At 35.8% G+C, this 20,974-nt stretch overlaps 1 protein-coding gene across 2 annotated transcripts in view; it reads right to left on the bottom strand.

Annotated features, from left to right (window-relative positions):
• The window catches only part of PRKCE (protein kinase C epsilon), a 288,985-nt gene that overhangs the window by 171,982 nt on the left and 96,029 nt on the right, over positions 1-20,974 (bottom strand). For both annotated transcript variants that reach the window (XM_015622198.3, XM_015622197.3), the window contains exon 2: positions 17,096-17,159. In XM_015622198.3, the coding sequence (XP_015477684.1) occupies positions 17,096-17,159 (64 nt within the window). The remainder of the gene's footprint in view (positions 1-17,095; positions 17,160-20,974) is intronic.

Here is a 20,974-nt window from a genome sequence, read left to right as displayed (position 1 = left end):
TTGAGATGTGTGGTAAATTGATGACTTGTCCAAAGTCATAAACACTTTCTTGCTGAGGAAGCTTCCAGGGTTCTGCATTCACTGACCAGCCCACAAGCCCGTAATCCTCCCAGTCTGGCAGTGTCGCTGAACACATAAAACCGGATTTTCTAAAGATCTAAAGCTTAAGCAATATATAAAGTGTATCATGATGATAAGAAATATCATATAAATGCAATTATTGCCATGCAGAGGAAGCCTTGGCTACTTTCCATATAAATGACAACAATAACAGCAGAAGTAATTAGACCATGGTATCAAGATTGTAATTCTAAAATACATAACCTATTGTCCTGCAACTTCTTTGTAACACCAGGTTTTTTCATACCTCAAATAAGAGATGATGATAAAACACTGAAAACACCTTACGTTATGTTTTGCTGCATAGTCAAGTGTCTGCTTAAATTTTAGCAAGATTTTCATACTCCTTACTTGCAGAAACAGTTAAAAATTTGCTTTGACTTCTTATTTAGTTTTCAAACAAGCATTTCTGTGCTTTTGCCACAAGGAACATAAAATGTACCACTAGGCCATAAGCAGAAATAGGAAGCAAAAGCAAGTCTTACAAAACAGAGTTGTTCTTAGGCAAGGTATTTAAATATTTTGCTGTATCTGTCTTGAGACAGACAATATTAAATAAAGGAAGCACTCAGTTTTGATGTTTGTCACTAGCTGTGATGGAAACACATGATGGACATAGGTTGCTTAGGTTTTTTTTCATTCAAAAGAAAATTAATCTGATGGAGGAAACTAGGTGCCAAGTGAAATTCTGGGATTTGTCCTGATATTTAGGAGAGACCACCTGAAGCCAACTAAATTAGTAACTGGATATTTCATGTACAGTAGCACCTTCTACTTAACTGTTAAAATTTATTCTACCTAGGAATATTCCAAACAGGCAAAATTATAATCTAGACTTAAAACTGCAGGTTACTTGGTCATTTGAACATAAAAAAATATATGTTTAATCAGTACTAATAAATATCCTAATATAGTTCCAACCATTATAAATTATTAATATGCTTGATAAAAACATAAGGATGGTTTTAAAAATGAGGACTCCTCATTTTTCTGACACAATGTCTCTAACATTTTCCAGGCGCTCACGAGAGGTTTTTCAGTAATAAAGCATTTCTTTAAATTACAAAAATACATATATATGCATGCTTGTATATACACATATGATTTTTGACTGATGAAAACAGTTTAGTCTAAATTTTCTTCATATTTAAAATGTTAAGATTAATTTTGGTTTTGTAATTGAGTGATCTTTTAACAACAGTATCTCCTGTTTAGTATGTTTTTCCTATGGATTCTGTTTATCCTCTCAAAATCAAAATATACAAGTGGTCTTTTGGATTGGCAGTTCCATACATCATTATTTCTACATGAAGGCAAATTTATCCCTAGAACTTGTAATAAAAACACAAACATTACAATTTGCAATGATTTTTTTTCCTGCTAAGGGTCAACTCCAAATAATAGACAGCCACAGTCTCTTTGCCATAGAAACGTCATGACTTCTCCCCAGAGCAATTACATATTTCAGTGGTCTTTCCAAAACAAACCAAAGAGGAAAATCCATTTTGCTGCTCAACTGATTCTGTCATCTATGTAAGTACTTTTACTTATCCTAACTATAGCAAACTTTAAAGAGCCAAGCAAGGAAGGATTTACAGGAAATTACAGCTCCAAATACTGATAGCCAAGTAAGAATCAGTTTTGTCAGGGCAGGGATTTCAGATTTTGGCCTGCCTGCACTTCTGGAGGCGAAGCTGGCAGGAAATGGAAGGGGAAGCAACGCACTTGGGGCTGGGATAAGCTGCTCAGCAGGAAGCAAGGGAAGACAGTTACAGGCCAGTCAGCAAGATAATGAATACAATCCAACCTCACAGTAACAAGGCGAAAAAGAAGTTTGACTTTGATTTTTAGCTCCAAATTCATACAGTGTGATTTATGGTAGTCTGCTGTTTTCCTCCCATTGTAACAAGGCATAAAACAAGCTTTGTTTGATTTAGCTAGAGAAGACACTACTTGTATGCACTGGTACCAAGAGCTGTGCATAATCAAGCCCCACACAAAGAAGTATAGGACAGATTATTAAGACTTTAGTGCCTACAGGGACAGACAACAGGTGGGATTTCCAGAAGAACCTATATGAGTTACGTGGCTGTATCTCAAGTAAATTAAGGAATATAAGGGGAAAAAAGCCTTATAGTGACACTAATTTCTACGGATAGGCGTTTGCTTCAAGAGACCATTTGCCTAACTCCAACTTCTCTATTGGCTTTAGTGGAAGGAGCCACCAACAATAATAACCAAGTGAAAAAAGAAATAAAAATGTCTTTAAAAATAATTTAAAAAGTTTTCTTCAAAAATACTGAGGTTTTGTGCCCTTTGTTTCTTAGAAAACTACCTTCTGAAATGCTACTGCTTGCACAGCTATGCAAAAGTAGCAGCAAATTTCCAAAAAGAGAACACTACAATGATCTTTTTAAACTGGAACTACATAATCTTTAACAGCACATTCATGTTCAGCTTATCTGTGATTAATGTATACCAACTGAACTCCATCTTCAGCTGTTATTTGAGGAAGGACTACACAGGAAAAGAAGGAAAATACTTAGTTGGTTCTATAAAAATAGGAAACTAGTAATAAAATTTAGATCCTACTGAATTTAACAATAGTGTTATTTAACTTTATTCTGAATAATCCTTAACAGAAACTTCCATTTTCTAACTAATTAAAAACCCCAACCATATGTCTCCCAGAAACAGAGAAAAGAAGAATGAATAAAAGAAAACCCAACATCAATACCATAAAACTGAAGAAATATGTTCCAGATGTTTAAAAGACAGATTCTTTTCTTAGTCTCTCTAAAGTAGGTATGAAATTGGAAGGTTGGATTCTTTCCATGTTGTCTTCCAACTATCTTATTGATGTAAATTTTTTTCAGTTGAACTGGGCTGCCTTTATTACAATCATAGAAGAAATACTGTGTGCCTCATGCTATCCAAACTGTTCAGACCAGAAATGCTACAACAATTTCAGTCTCAACTGTGCTATAGCAAATCCAATCCTCTTTAAGTCTTTCATGCAGTCCTTCAATACCAGTAATGTTGGCAGTAGCTGTATTGTTAGAAGGAATCAGTATGAAACTATCATGTAAATACAACTCTGAGTGATGGTAGCTGTGACTTCAACAGCATCTAGTATTCATGACTCAGAAAAAGAATTTGGTAACATGATAGTTCAATTTTAATACTTTATATGGTTAAAAGAGTTTGAGCAAAGAAATTAAGATGCAAGTTCTCAGTTTCTACTTTTATAGCCTGTGTGTCTGCCATATACACAGCAAAGGAAAATTGCTTTGACTTCTCTTACTATGTTCTGAATTAGGAATCAGGAGTCTTGTGCCCTAGAAAAATAAATATTAACACTACAGAGAAACTGTGTAGAATGTATTGGACAGTGTTCACTGCACCAGCTTTTCACAAGGTTATTTGTAAATTAGTTTCCTCCAAAGGCAGAAGCAATGAAATTAAATACTCTCCAATGTTTTCCATAGTTCTGTGTAGCTAAACTGTCATAGAAGAAAGATATTTGTATTCCCTACTCCAAATATTTCACCTAGTTCCTATTCTCAGTTTGTCAGAAAACGCTGTCCCTGACAACTCAAGTGATCTGCCCAGTCAGTGGCAAGAGCTCCAATGATGCATGCTGAGATCCAGGAAAAAAAAAGAGGAACATGGGCTCATGCTATTTAACAGCTCATAGCCCAAGTCAGCCTTTCTGGTGCAATATAGCATTACAAAGCGGTAATTAATGGTGCAAAGAAACAGAAACATGAAAAGCTGGACCACATCCTAATGTGGCAAATGGCTTGGCTATCCTGGTGGAAACTCTGTAAGCTCCTTTGGAGAAGACATCAAACAAGATATAACTGCACATATGAAGTCTCCCTCCCCAGTCAAAAAACTAGAAAAAGTACTTGAACAACATAGGATTTTCTTACATAACTTAGTCAAACACTGAAGCACAGATAAGGGAAATGCTTAATCTACCTAAGGAAAGCTAAATAACTTTTAGTGAGGTATACAGTCTTCTGAAATGACACTATCAAACCCCCCAAAGCACTATCTTAACAAAACAAGAAATTTAAGTTCTCGTACTGATTGTATCCCACAAAGACTACATGACTAAATCAAATATTTCCTATATAAGTTAAAAACTTACAGAAATGTCTGACTTTCCCAAACCATGAAGAATGCTCTCTAATAATAAAGACCTGGAATGAAAGTGATTATTTAAAACAAAAAACACAAACCAAAACAAACCATAATTAAAGAATTTTAATCTTCAAATCCTGAAATCATTAGTTAGTAGAGCCTTCATAAAATCATAGAATCATTTAGATTGGAAAATACCTTTAAGACGCTGTCCAATCACTAATCCAGCGTTGCCAAGTCCACCACTAAACCATGTCCTTAAGTGCCACATCTACAGGTCTTCTGAATACCTCCAGGGATGGTGTCTCAACCACTTTCATGGGCACCATATTTTGACGTACAAATTCTTTGCGATATCCAACCTAAATCTCCCCTGGCACTACTTGAGTCAGCCTCTGTTTTGCTTTGATTTTGATAATTTAAAATCAGATTTGAAATCCAGTACACCACCACACATTCAGGAAAGAAAACACCAAAACTATTTTTTGTTAATGGTCAATTTGCCACTGTCAAATTTAGAAGTTTAACTACTGACTAATAACTCATGCATTTGTACATAAAGTATAATATTCAGTAAAATGCTCCAAGAAAGGATTTTGAAAAAGGACCTGACTATAATTTAGTAACTACAGCCAGCAAAAAGATTTTAATAATGAATCCTTGAAACATATAACCCCCTCCCCCAACCTAAGAATTTAATATTCTGAAACAGGGATAAATACATTTTATTAACTGCAAGTTCATTACATCACCAAGTGTATTTTCTAGTCTTTCAATAAAGACTGCACAGTTAACTCAAAAGAAGATATAAATGCAAATCTCAAGTCCTTTTCCAGTCTTTATAAAGCTCTTTTTTTAAAGGAATGCTTCCACTTACATTAGCCTTGCAGCACAATAGACACAGATACTCCAGTTTTTCTAGAGATGTTTGATAATGCACTGAAGAACCTTGTCCAAAGTCAGGATGGCAGATGTACAAATCACTCCAGTTATGGGGTTTAATAAGACAATCCCAGACTCAAAAACCTTATTATAAAATGGGTTCATCATTTTTATTAATATTTAGCATTAATATTATTTTGCCTGAAGTATTGGATCTGTACGAGTCTCAAAGTGTATTTAATGTAATAACTAAATATTTCTGTTCACTCCAAAAACTCTGAGCACACAAAAACTGCATGCTCCAAAACAAACATCTGCTACTGTGGATATTCACAAAATCTGCTACAACTACACAAATGAATTACAGAAAAAACCTCTTCGAATTCTTTATAAGCTTTAACTCTACTTTTCTTCAAAAACACTTTAAAGCATTTAAAAGTAAATAAAAACTTGTTTAGTCCACAAGCTGTTCTAAAACCAAAGTAAATCAGGTATTGAAACTCAAGTTGATGTAGTTGAAAAATTAAAATAACTCCCCACTATTTAAATTTTACTTCCTGCATTTGCAGCCAACGAGACCTTTTTATTCCTATTTTCTCTGTTCAGCAGGTGTGATGTGTGATTCTTAGGCTGACATTTACGAAGCACTGAAATATTTGTGGACTCTGCTTCTGAATATAATATTAAATATAATGCTAATTGAACCTATGGCAGTGCATTGCTGGTTTACTGAAATGCAAGCGACTATTTTTGTAAAACTAAGAACTCACTCCCTGAGGCAAAGCATTAAACCTGATCTTAAAATTCTGACCTCTCTTCAGATGAGAGGACAGTTCCATAGGAGATATCTGATTTTTACCAAGCCCCAGATAAAGTCCTGACACAGGATTACCAGGAGGACTGGACTGTAAGATGGGCACTCTTTCAAACAGAAGGTGGGATGGTTTCAGGTCTTTGTCACACTATAGTTAAATATTACACCTATTATAGCTAGGATTTGAAGAACTCTGACTTAAGTCCAGAAGTGATTATACATTCACACAGTTTAATTTTTCTGAAGTCTAAATAGGAAGAGAAGTTCTTTCTTCCTTTCTTGCCTTAGGATATTGCTGTGCAAATGTAAACAGCTAGATCATTCTGAAAAGGAGAAGTACAGCTGCTTCCAATATATTTAGGCAGAGGTGAACAAATACCCTGGGTCACTTTTATCTTCTACAAAATGTTCATGAATGGCAATTGAAGATGTTTCCTTTAAATAGCACCTTTCACAGCACAGCAGACTTTCATGGTAATGTTAATGTTGTATTGAAGACTTTTTTGAAAACACTGGGCATAATAAAGAAGAAAAGCACATGCTTCAAAATTCACTGGAAAGACCCAGTTTCCAGGTACTGACTTGGAAATTATAACAGAGAAGTAAAAAAGGAATAGTTCTCAGTGTTCTTTACAATACTGTAATATAAATAAGGTTTTTTTATTATTATTTTTTATTTTTTTAATATTATATGTCTTGGAGGAATGAGCCCTGCTGGTGCAAACTGGAGTTATTAAACTTCCTCAGATTTATTCAGGTTGAGTATTTTGACCTAGATGCTGATATTATTTGACCATTTATCACACTAAGCTTAAGCTTAATGTGTCCATGTGTGTAGATGTTGCAGAAGTATAATTTCTTAGAAATATAGCTCATCCTTACTATACAAGAATTCAAGTATCTACACAGCATGCAATAGCTGTAAGTCTAAAGTATTAGGCAGTTTGTTTGCTAACGTTGCTAGTGCACATTAAAATCTGTATTTTACATTATTTCTGATATCTATCATATATAATTCACTTTTTTGATAAATACATGGAAGACATATGGCAGAAATAATGAAAGCAAACTAAAGAATATAATGAAAAAAAAAAAAAAGAGACAAAATAGGCAGAGCTTAGAGTATGTATCTCAGCTTGCAATACTGCCCTTAGTATAGCCCTTCTAAAAATTCAGAGAAATAATAAAAGGGCTTAATCTTCCTTTTTGGGTACTTCACAGCTTCCTTTTAAAAACTCTTACTTGCAAGTGATACAAAGTTTACACAGTCATTTTTAATTTCAGAGACTGCCTTTTACAGTAGCAAAACAATTTTTCCACCACTGATACAGAGCGTTCATGAAAAGGCTCAATTAGTTTAACCTTTCATGTCAAAGATTTTTGACACTCCAGCTGTTTATACTACTGTAAAATTTATATTTTAAAAACAGCAGTATATTTTCAGGCTATGTTGAGGGCAGTAGACATTTGGTTCATGATATTCACTGAAGAAGTAATTTTTCATAATCCAATTGATGCATGGAAGAGCCAGGAACATAGCTAGACCTGTCTTTAATTTGTGTATTTTCTTATTTATCCACCTCCTAATTGATTAATCAGAATAGACTGTATCAAGGCCTTTTGCCTCAATTGCCCAAATAATAAAACAGGTTTCACTATTGTTGGAAAACAAGGGTGAAGAGGGAAAATATCTTTTCAGAGCATATTACTGCAGCAGCAAAAGTGTAGAGCAAAACACTAACAAATCTTAAGAGTAGAGGTTATGTATTTTATGAAGTACAACAACCCTCCTCCCCCCCAAAAAAACAACTCTAATATTATGCATTCTCCACATCACATCATTGTACATACACAGTGAGCATTGGACTCACCCATGTTGTGTCTTCTATTATGAAATATTTAGCCACACACAGATTTCAAAAAATATATTTCTATTTCAAAACTTACTACTAGTTTATGTTTCACTTATGCATGAAAACACCACTATAGCTTTTAATGTGATACATTTATCCCATTTTCTTCAAAAGACACACCAGGCACAGGCAGTGATAAAATTAAACCTTCCTATTCCAAAGGCCCTGCATGATTTTGTTAAAAAAAACCAACCCCAACATATGGAAATCAGAGCTTTTACTACATAAATAGAAAAGAGAACGACAGCAGTTGGGAACATGGTATGTATGCAAGTTTCAATCCTTTTTCAGCCTAGCACAGTTTTCCTTAAGCAAGTACAAACTCTTCCAGTACAATATAAACGTGTCTTTAAGACAAATTTTCTATCTATGTCTTGCTCCCTGCAAAGCATTTATTTTGGCAAGTGGCTAAAAGTCTGCCAAGGAAAGGTTGCTAATCTTTGCCTGAAAAGCTTGAGCCAGCTTTATACAGTAAAGGGCTTAGTTCAAACACACAATGCTTACCAGATGTTCAATCAGCTAACTGGATACAATGGGATGTAGCCAGCGATGGCTATAAATCAATGGAGAGATGTTTGTTATGAAGGCATTTGCCACGCAAAGTTAAATTTAAGTTAAATAAGCACCGATTGGAGATCCTCTGCACTAAGCAGTGGTGCAAAGGCTCATGCACCAACAGACTGAACTGTCACCAAGTGCTGATTTGTGTGTGCAAAGATACCTTTAAAAGGAAATTTGGGGTTCAACTGTTAACCTGTAAGGTTCATTTTCCCAAGTAAATGCCTGTGCCATTACCCAAGTCAGTATCAACTGGCCAGAGTCAAAAACTTAATGCAGACTCAGACTGCTACATCACAGCTCCTCTTTTCAGGCTTTCCAGTTATTGTCGCTTGGGTAACAACACAAAAATACCTGCTCTCAGATGCCATGCTACCAACAGGTGAAATTTTGTCTCAGAAGAAACACATCGTCTACTGTACCAACAAGCAAATACACACCCAAGTCAGGTATCAGGTATTGCAGTTACCTACTGACATTAACATATGCTAACAGAATATAAAATAAGAAAATATGAAAATAAGAAATTTATTTAGAGTGGTTCATTTGAGGTGAGAAAGTTGTCTGACTGAGCAATGGAATCTACAAATCTCTATATTAGTAAAAATGTAATGCTTGGGAAGTTTTTTCAGTGTGTTTTTAGTTTCATTGGTTGGCTCATTTAAAAAAGAAAAAAAACTAGAAACTCAATATCTATATGGTTAAAATTTCTTATAGTTGTGAAAAAAGGTCATAAAAGAGATTAATAATTTCAAAAAGAGAAAAAAAAAACTGGAAAAAAAATCCATTTTTGTAATAAGCATCCACACATCAGTACTGATGTATTTTAGGTATTTATACTGATGTAGTTAGGTTTATACCAAATAACACTCAAGAGGAAAAGCATATTAGTAGCAGCTTTGCTACTCCTAAGAGGAGAAAATAAAGGCACAGCAAAAGGAGAAAACTTTGTAAATCAGTTTGTTTCTTTGATTTTAACCCTTCCCCTCAGTAATAGTTTGAGTGAGTCCTGATCTGGTACTGAAGAAATGAAAACTTGAATGAGGGAAAAAAGTAATTCCCCAAACACTATCTACATAAAACCAAAGCTTCAAAGGAAATAGGTTCTCAGTTGATATACTATGTAAGGAATTTTGGAAAGGAAGATTGTAGTTATGTTTGTTGTTGTTTAGTTTGTTTGTTGTTTTCCTCTTAAAGCAGGGAAGCCGGCAGATGGAATGACAAAAGCCAGTGTAGGCTTTTTTGTACCTTTATCCAAGCTATGAAAAAAATACGAAATTAGATCTTTAGGTTGAAATCGTTCTTACTGAGACTTACCAGAGCAGAGCAACCAAAGCATGCTTGGTTTTCTGACTGGGTATTTTGCTTTACTGTATGAAGAGGAAAAATCTATACAATATTGAGATTTCAAACCCTGTATCTCTCTGAACACACAATATTCCCACAAATTTCCAGGGGAAGCTGCATTTGTAGAAGAGTTCCAACGTGCAAACCTACATGAATCCGAAGACAAAAACGGTCCAGTTAGCACTGCCACTTCACCACTGTGCTGTTCACATGGTTTCAGGTTATTTTAATTCCCAGCAAAAGCCCCACCCTTGAGTCTAAAAATGTAATTTTCAAGTGGCTTGCCGTGTCTCAGTAAATAGTTTCCCAGATGTCAAACAGCATCCTTACTTCACAGGTGCTTTACATTTTACCACTGGAAAACTTCTTGCCCCAGTGCCACAACAGATCTTTTTGTGCAGATCCTTTCTGCTACACCAACAGCTCTGGAAAAGCTACAGAGGCTACTTAGATCCCCCAGAGAGATCCATACTCTCCCCAGACTCCTTAGAGGTCTGCCTAAAACATTTCCAACACTCATGTTCATCTCAAAATTAACATACATAGAAAAGTAAGAATGTGGGTTGAAAGTTCAATCAAATTCTGGGGGGCAAAAGAAGAGTTAAGAAGAGATAAGAAGGTTTTTAATAGTCAACTTATTATGACTGTGACCCTTTTCTTCCATGTGTTTACTATAAGTGCATGGGTTATTAAAATAAAGTCCTCCATCCATCCTCATTAACAAGCAAAAATAATCTAGTAAAGATGTAATGTTTGCAAACAAATAGTAAAACCAGCAAAGAGAAAACTAATACAAAAAAGAAGGTTGACTCCTGTGCAGAAATCTTAAAATGCAATTACTTGCAGTAAAATGCTGGTGATTAACTTGAACCTTTTGAAAGAGATGCTACTGCCAGGAGGAACAACAAAGATGGAATAGAGATACATCCTGATGAAGAGATCAATCAGTGGAAATAAAGAAAAATTTTTACCTCCTGAGGTTTCCAAGAAATTGAGAAATGTTTCCATTAAGAAAGGTGAGCTGCTCTTCACCTACCAGAAGAACATTCAGGTCCAAGTACTGAGTCAATAATATAAATTCATAACAAACCGTAGAATTCTTTCACTGCCTGTTGTGCATGCCAAGATCAGCAGCTGATGGCTATGAGGAACTGACAAACAAGCAGCCTGGCAAAGTTGTATTTGCAACAGAAGATATTAGTGAAAGAAACCACTGCTCTTCAGTAACACAAATTCCTGAAACAACCAAGCAAAAATGCACCCTGATTTAGACTTTGAGATTTCTGATTAAGCACCTTCCACTGTTCTCTGGCACAACCAGATCTCATTCACTGAGCCCTTATAGTACAAGAAGAATAATTAATGATGACGACAATGACAATTACAAGTACTTCAAGGAAAAGCACCAGCAAAAAAGCTTTTATCCTGTGGGATATTTTCTATGACCAGATTTTTGCAAAAGGATGCTACATGGAACAGAAATGACATTTTTTCTTGCTGTATCAATTCTACCAAAGTTGAATGCCTGAAACAAATCCTCTGGATATTTTGATTAACAAGTTGTATCTATGTTACAGATGCATGAAGTATGGAACACAAAAATGTCATTATGAATCACTCTCTGCTTCTACTAATACTTTTTTTATGCAGACCTTCTGTCCTGACACACCAATCAACAATAATAATATTTGCAAATCTTAGAGCCTTGAAGTAAATGATCTAAGAAAAAAATGAAAAATCTCTTACAAACTCATATATTTCAAATTACAAGTTAAATACATAACCTAGTGCAGTCAGAGTACTAAGAACTTTTTTTGTTGGCTATTTCAATGCAAAAAGGCCAGATAATAAATGTAAACAAGATGTTTTTCATTCTAAAAATACTATGACTTCAGCTGGCAGGCTTTATTGTAAAATATCACCTTATGTTCTTCATCTTGTGCAACTTTAGTATGCTACAAGCAGATGAATCTGAAGACAAATGTATTAGAAGCTGTGGTATTTTATTGCCATTCAGCTGCCCACTTGAAAATGGGGCATCTGTGATTGCATAAAAAGACAATTCCATAATGCAAATTGGAACATCTAACAATGATAAATAATCATTACAATTGATTAGATATAGAACATAGAAAAGAGTTTTGAATAGTTCTTAAATTTGTATTGCATGTTACCTATAATAAACACAGATAAGAAAAAACTAACACATCAAGGTTATTCTGAAATTGTCCACAGTTGATTTAATAGTAATATATTTCAAATGGTAACTTAAGACTTAAGGTGGAACAAAGCTACTGCAAGTAAATGTATGTGTTTGTGTCCCACATAAACTACTAATTCCAATGAAAGAAGAAACCTCCAATGACAAATGCAGCAGGCAGGTCACAAGCTGTTAAATATAGCATCACCTGTCTTTCAGTACTTATAAAACTGACTTTGCTGAAAATGTTTTAATCATTCCTCAGGCAATTTACCTCTCTTGCCCACTTGCTGACCATCTGTTATTCCAGTTTCTAAATAGTTCATTGTGTCATCATATTAGTTAAGTTTAAAACTAGCCTGCATTTGGAACTTAATCAGCTACACTGGAGTTCTTAAGTATTTCTCAAATAATTCAAAAAACTTTACTTACAAAGCTCTGTGAGAACTAAAAGAAAAAGATGAAAAAATAGATGTAAAGACACTGCCAAAATATGTCAATTAAACAGGCAGTGAGTGCACTTTAGTATAGAAATACTGCACACGCTACAGCACACTGAATTAATACAGAAAATCAATATGACCTTGCACAACAAGTAGCACTGAAGAAATGAATAAGGCAGCAAGTCTTGCAGATTCTCCTGTTCACAGGAGAAGATGGATACACTGACACATCCTTCTCCACAGCCCAGGTAGAAGTTCAAGATACAAGACTGAAAACCTTTAATCCAGTTTGGAAAGTAAGAGAATAAATACAATGGATCTTTTCCCAGCCAATTCCTTTTTACAAACACCAGTCTACTATAAACATTGTTATTCTTGTAACTGCATACATAAAGGGGAGTCATCATATGTTTTCTTAATAAACAGAATTCACTGGTTACATGCTTTGCAAGACTGACAAACTAAAATTCTGGTAAAATAACAACTGCAGCCACCTACATTTTGATTTGGTCTCCCAAAGGCAAGCTATCAGAAATGCTTAAAGGTGCTATGTGCTTGCATATGGCACACTACATATCTATGTACCAAATTATGTTAATGTATAAGTTACAAATCTATCTAACAAATTCCATCTCATACTGTGTGTCAGGTTTTGAGAAGCCACATTTGTTTGACGAAAGGGATTTGTTTTTGAAATATCCCTTAAAGTTCTGGGCAGGCAGTTCCTTAAGCACTTTGAAACATTTAAAGAAACACAACCAAAGCATTTAAATTATTTTTTTTTAAAATTATAGATATAACTTTACTGATTAACTGTTGCAGGTAACTGTTACTGAATAACTGTTGCAGTTATTTTAGGCTGTGAATAGACAGCTCAGTTTACATATCTACATTTGGGAAGGTTCTACTGGTACAGCTGCTTCCATTCACAGAAAAAGAATATAGATTTACTCTAAATGCACAGACTCATTTTAAATAAAGTAAATCTACAGAAGGTAAATAACTCTGGAGATCAGTTCTGGCAAAGGAAGTGTAAAAACGTGACTCACAGGTGTTACAGAAATACTGCTTACATAGTTTCAAATGGGGAATTAAAAAGACTTATTTTTAGAGCTGTTTTCTCAACCTCTTCCTATGTCAACATCACCAAAATGGTATATTATTTTGCAGAACTGATTTGGAAGCACAATATGGAAACCTTCATTTATAAGCAGAAAAATTTAGATTCTAACTTTTGAGAACATCACCTTCTGTGTGACAGTTTATATAGCATTTTCTTTCTAGTATGTGGGCTGGACAGTTCCTACTACAGAATTTACAGAAGACTGCTAAAATAACTAGTTATTCACCATCCCTATCAGTGCATAAACAAATATTCAGAAACTATAAGGAGATTCCAAAGCAGGATTAGTGTAAAAAGGTGATGATAAACACCACTCCTCTTGGGTTTGTTGATGTTCTTGTAAGGGCTTTTTATGCAGCTTGATTTCCAATTCTCAGACTTTAGCATTTGTGTTTTCTAGACTTTTTCTGCTTTAAAAACTAGAACTGAATGGAAGCAAGTTTTAGCAAATTATTTTTTCAGAACAAATCCAAATTTCCTGAACTTTGCACAATCCATTGGAAACTTGTAGTTTCCAATGGATTGTGCAAAACAAGTAGCTAAGCCAGTAACTCCACTGCTCTTCCTATATTTCCATGTAAAAATACTTGCCAGATGCCGGTATTGATATGCTAGGGTGGCTCTCAACAACTGTCTCTGCCTAGGGAGTCAGAGGTACTCTTTACCAGCCTTTGTAATCAGCCAGATTTCCATCTGTTCTGCACATCTAAGGCACACAAGTCCATGAATGATTCAGTTAGACAAGGCAGGGAGGAGGAACAGGAATCATGTGCTTTTGTTGAGGAAGTCAGCTTATAACAATGAACTGTTTTCATTGTTTTGCCATACAAATGCAAATAGTACAGAGGGTTAAGCAATCTGGCAGCTGGGACTAAGCAGCAATTGGATTTTAAGAGGTATATGTTAACAACATAAACTTACTTTCAATTTGTATACCAATTTACTCACATAAGGGCTTGCTTGGAAAATTAGGACTTTTGCTTTTTAGAGGCAGTACAGTAGAGAACAATGCTCTTTGTCCATATTAATGGATCGAACTAATCTTAAGTCAATTATACAGAAAGAGAACTTTGATATCTGTCTGACAAAGACTTTAGAAGTGCCAAATAACTGAAGCTACATTACTGACTGCTGGTAACTAGAAAGCAGCTTATATCACATATTAGTAAAGTCCAATTTTCAGTACACAGCATTACAAGACAAGAGTGACTGGTGAGAATACAGTACATTTTTGCAAGAAACATGCAACTTGATTGCTTCCTTCAGTTAAAATTGTTACTATGAGTATTTCTACTTTCATAAATTGCCAATTTTTCCCCACCAAAATTCCAGGTGAAATAGCAATACCCATCTGTGCATCATGAAAAGAATACTATGTACTCTTGCTATTCACAGTGATGACTGGAGTGCAAAAAATAAGATCTTGGTTCAGAAATTTGGTCAAGAGTAGCAACCACTTTAACCAACCCTAGCCACTCAAAAGTGATGCACCTAGTATAACTTTGTATTCTTCTAATATTCAAAAAATACAGATCAACAACAATGAACTGGCCCACTGAAATCCACAAAATACCTCTCAGATACATTATCTTTACCTACATATATATGTACATGTACATTAAATGAAAGAGGCATTTTTCAAAGATACAGAATAAGCTACTTCCCATGTGGTCTAGGTGTTTGTATTCACTATACAAGGATGCACACAGTTGTTATTTAAACTAGGTGGCTTCAATAACATAACTAAATATCCAAAACTATTTGAGCCACAGTCCTAATGAAACAGTCCAGTAATAGGATTTCATAGTATCACTAAAAACACTACAAAAATGGTTTACAAAGAGTTGTACAAACCTGGTCCACTTTCCTTTGTGAGTAAAACTCAAACTCTCCTAGAGAAATCTGAAATTCTTCTACATAACACTTTTACACAGTTATTTCATTGCATGGGAAAGCTCAAAAAGTATACAAGTTCTATTGCATTTTGAAAGTGCACGAACTTCTCTAATTTCTACCAAATTCACCTCAACTAAATCCTCTTGATTTTCCTGAGAGCTTTCCATAAGCATTTCATAATCTGTTCTCCCTCACTAGCCTGCTTCCATTTGCACATTCCCCTCCAATGCTACTGTAGCGACACAAATTTCTTTACGCATACCTTTCAAGTGTCACAGGATATGTGGCATTTGAAATTATGTGGTATTAGCACCACATAATAAAGGAGACATTAGGATAGCCATTTTTTATTTTCCTGTGTAAAAGATTAGAGAGAGTTAAACAACTTTTGAAGAACCACGTAACACCATTTTTTTCTACCCTTTGACAGTCTGACACACTTGCATGCATCTTGGGATGAAATAGTAACAGCAGGCTCACCTGGGTATCAATTAGCTGACAGTGGAATACTGGAAGGACGTCTACCTACCCTGTGACAGAATCACACTAATGCCTTTAACCACATTTCAGGTGATCCTTGTCATGCCAGTCAGAAAGATATGCGGAAACTACTATTTAATTGATATTTTCTTGAATATGCAGGAAGAAAAAAATGGTAGAGCTATCTTATGTGGGTACGAAATGAGGCATTAAGATAAAGTTTGTTTTTAAAATTCAGGATTTATAGCAATATGTGTTTTTGCAAGCTACTGCTAGTAGCTGGTCAAAGTGCAGCTATTCATTAGAAAGAACATAAAGACATACATGCTCTTCGGGTGTTTCTCTACTGTGTCAAGCAAAATAATTTTATTTCATAGTATTTTTGGTTTCAGCTCCTGTCAGGGTTCATGTGAATCTTCTTTATGTACTGTGAACCAATGGTAACTTAATTTAACTGAACTCTATAAGCTACTGGAGGAAGCTGATTGCTGGACATAATTTAAGATAAACAATCATCTAGGCCATTTCGGCAGATTGGGCTGTCACCAAGTGCATGAATAAGAGACACAGATTTGCTTCTTTGCAAATTATCTTATTCCTACCACATATCACTTGACTCTATTTAAAGTAAGCAGCAGAAAAATATTTTTAGAATTTTTCTTAAGAATGTAATAAATACTTCTCTTCCATATATAAGGCTTTTTCCAACATGTAATTGCTGTGTCATAAAAACTAAAACACCTCATATAATTACAATGTTCCGGTCATTACTTTACTTGCAATGGAAAAATACCAAACATTAGAATAATTTTAAAAGCAAATAAACTCCTGTCTGTAATCTTTGACATTGTATCCTTTCTACCTACATAATGGTCAGTATTTTTCCAAAAATTAAAGAATTTGGAAGTTTTTTCTGGGAGTTAGTATTACTAAAATATGGTCATTTCATTATGGTAATTTTAGCTGGTATTGTTACCATCAGTGATTAACAGGGTAAGATGAAGTGCAATTGCTTAGTGACTCAAAGGCAGAGAAAAAAATGTGTTCATTTTAACTTGAGCTCATACAGATTTGAGGATAGCAGCACACGCCTCTTCTAATATTTTCATTGCAGAGACCCTAGGAGATTCCATTCATGAAAGAGTAAGATAAAATATTGAAAGTCCCTACCTTCACCTGATGATCCTGAAAGGTCTATGATGACATACACTCTCCCTTCTGGCTCCAAGTCGATCTGTAATTGAGAAGAGAAAAAGAAAAAAAAACAAAAACAAAATCAAACTTAGATCGGCTCCCAAAGCAAGTAACTGCACATGCTGGAAACAAGAAGTTTCCAAACCTCACAAAGTCAAGATGTAGGCAGGACACATTCTCTAGCAATAGAGCCTCCTTTTGCAAAGCGGTGTTGAGAACCCTGCACCTTCACTGGAATAAAAAAGAAGTGTGCACACGTGGAAAGTCTGAGCTCAGTGAATTTTACATTTCAAATATTTAATGTACTGTTCCAACATATATTTGCACCACTATTTTCAAGAAAGTCAAAAAATGCCACAACTGAGCAACTTTTTTAATGTAATTTATACTGAGCCCAGATATGCAAATGTGGAAAACAACACTGTGACAGCAAGACAGATCAGCTCTGGTCACAGAACAGGGGAAATGAACATACACAGCTCATACAGTCAGTTAATACATGTTTATAGTACTCCTTTTGTATCCCAATGGGAGAAAGAAATACATGCTTTATCCTCTTTATCTGTAACACAAAATTTGTTTATTTCTGCACCATTCTGGTGGATTTTTAGAAGTCTCTACCCATGTGGACTGTCACTCAGCATGAAATATACGTGTTCAGTATCAAGCTGCTGTACTTCCAAGATGTCACAGGCTATGAGAATAAGCTCCGGTAAGTTTAGACACCAAAATGAAGAGCTTATTACAGATCTTCCTGTATTTTATCACAAGTTTGATAAACACAATCAGCAAATCTAAATATTGCTAGGTTTGAGTATATTAATGGTACACAACAAATTAAAATCTATTTTTGCTGCTACACATCTCTCAAAAATAAAACTAACTAAAATATTATGTACTCAGTAGCTTTTGCTGTAACATGGCAGTTACTGTCACATGATTTCAGAGACTGAGTGACATGACCTTCTGTATGTTAATAGTGGATCTTCAACCTATTTTAGTAAGAAAACCAGACAGGTAAGATTGCAAGGGACCTTGTCTGCCAGGACCTGTCCTGTGTCACACCACTCCAGACAGGAACAGGTGGTCAAGGAGGCACCAGGGCAGCCCCAGCCTGTCAGGCCCAGCGCTGGGGATGGGGGCAGGCCAGGGCCAGGCCCAGGCAGGATGTGTGCTCTGCTCCCACAGCAGAAACCCCAGAACTTGCCCCATGCTTCTGCTACTTGAAGGCAACTGCACGCAGAGGCTGTGGCTGGGAACAGGCGCTCTCCCCTCCCTCCTCATCGCAGCCTGCTATCCCACAGCAGGGGACGGTGGCCTTGCCTACCCCGTGCCAGCAAATGACACTGAGCTGACCCTCTCCTCTCACAACAGACATCAAGGTACAATGCTAGACCAGCAAGAGGTGAGAAACAGGAGATCACCAATTGACACTAATAACTTAGGAGACCAACCTGCTGGTTTTCACAAATTAGTGAGTAAATAAGGGGACACGAGAACACCCAAGCTATGCCAGGCTTTGCCAGCCTGCGTTCAGTGGACAGCCCCATGGGGCCAACTGTTTTGTCTTCAGGTTTCTCTCATCACCTGAGAGGGCTTTACAGAAGAGGCGTTTCTCTCTCTTTCAGGACATGGTTGCTGAATGCATCAGGATCAGGATGATGCAAGCACCTCCTTCCAGTGACCACTGTCCTTCAAGACAGGGCCAGGAGAAGAGTTCACAGGTCCTGCTGATGTCATCAGACCAACAGATCAAGAAAATGATCTCAGCAGCTGTATTGTAAATAGACCAGGCAGGAAATAGCATCAGCAAGGCTAGGGGTTACTCAAGGGAAAGGAAAATGAAGATGCAGGTGTCTGGTTTTTTTTATAAATAACGAATTTCCAAATATCAAAAAAAAAGACATTTTTAACAATTCCTGAATTGGCAGCATGAGTTTTGTGAGGGAGTTTTTTTGGGGGGTTTGGCTTTTTGTGTTTTGTTTTAAATAAAGCTGCTGATCTTGAAATACTGCTCCCCTCCCTTTGCCATTTTTAAATAAGAAAAATATTAGAAGATCAGAAGCACAGGTGCACGAAAAGACTTTGATGTCTGTGCTGAAGGAGGTTTTTGAAAAACTGCTACAGCACTCAACAGATGGCTGTATTAAAGACAGACATGTCTAATGCTCTGTTTGTGGCAGCACTATATACTGTTTCATTAAGCTTTCAGTAAAATACTTTATGCATTTCAAATCCCAGCATGCATGCACACACCTAAACTACCAACATCACCCCTACAGAACAATCAGGCATCCGTACAAGTTACTGACCACCATCACAAAATCTCTGATCTGCCCCTTTAACTACAAACAGCATTGGAAGGAACTCAGGAAAAAAACTGGAGGCCTGAAACCAAGTTTCCATTACCCAGCAAGTCGACTGTTTCAATTTACATTTTATTAAAAATGATGCTTAGTGATATTGAATTGGAAATTTTGCTGATGCTCTAAGAAAAATGAACTATTTATAAAAGGAAGTCTCTTTTATAAAGAAAGCATGTTTCAGTCTTCATATGCCAGTAAGAATGAAATGGACATATTCTTATTTTTACATTTATTAAATACCCACATTTTATTTCAGTGAGTACTTGCACTGTCTTATCAGTGATATGGATTACTACTTTTGCCAGAAGCCAGCAGGCTGACCCTACATATGAAATGAATACCCCAACAAAAGCAGAAACCCCTAGACTGATAGGAACCCTTCTTTTCTTCTCAGTTCTTCCATATATCAAGCCAAACAGAGAAAAAAAGGACCAATTCAATCTTCATTATTCATTAAAAAGGTTTAATTTTATGCCTAGAAACATAATGGCATAAATACCTCCAAAATAGACTACTAGAATATGCATGCCTTTTCTTTTCAATCTGTGCATTAAGCTATGCTTAGATTCTGCAATGTCATTTTATAAATAAGTAACAAAAGATGCATACAACAAAATCTGAAGTTCCCATGTGTTTTTTACCAAATGCCATGGAAGTTATCACATGTGAAATGCCCTTAGACATATGTAACCAGAAACAGAATGACTGGCCAAATTCAGCTGAATAGAACAGGCATCTTTGAATGCAATGGAAGTAGTCTGAGCATGGCAATTCTGATTCCAAGCCTTCTCTTTGACTAAAAATACTTCTCTCCGAATACAGCCTAGCTTTTAGATGTGCAGAGAGAACTTACAAGGACACATCTAAAAAAGATCTACTGCTCAAAAGGAAACAGGGAATAAGGCAAGATGCATATTAGGGATGGGACAGAGGAGTCGATACAAGAGCAGCTTTGCTGTAAGAAAGACACATTGCAAAATATGTGCCTTGCTTACATATGTCACATTTGCCATACACAGCAAAAGATGTAACAACTATCACTGAGAAAATCTTTGATCACTGAAATATTTGTTCCTGTTACTGACCCATGTGATTGCTGTGACTTGTTGAAATACAGTTTTAGCATGTGCAAGCAATATTAATTAAAAAGATAATTTAAACAACTTCTATATTACTCAAATAATAACATGTGGCAGCATACTGAGATGAGTACAATCATTGCTGGAGAGCAGCACAGATAAGCAAAAACTCCAGGCCTGAATAAAATCTATTAGCAGCCTGTTTCAGGGAACAAAAGGCAACCATCCATAAAACCAGACATACTTTCAGAGGAAAGAAACCATGTTGAAACCAAGGCCAAGCTTCAGCATATTGAAGGCATTTATACGGTTTCACAGTCATTAATGGATTTTATTTTCAACACCCTTCTGAGACAGTTCCCCATATGGAAAATGGGATACTTCCAAAGGCACAAACTAGACTAAATGAC

This window comes from Parus major, chromosome 3 (assembly GCF_001522545.3).
Source record: "Parus major isolate Abel chromosome 3, Parus_major1.1, whole genome shotgun sequence".
In the NCBI taxonomy this organism is placed as follows: Eukaryota; Metazoa; Chordata; class Aves; order Passeriformes; family Paridae; genus Parus; species Parus major.
Note: the sequence above shows the minus strand (reverse complement) of the source record. Positions and strands in the feature narration are given on the sequence as shown.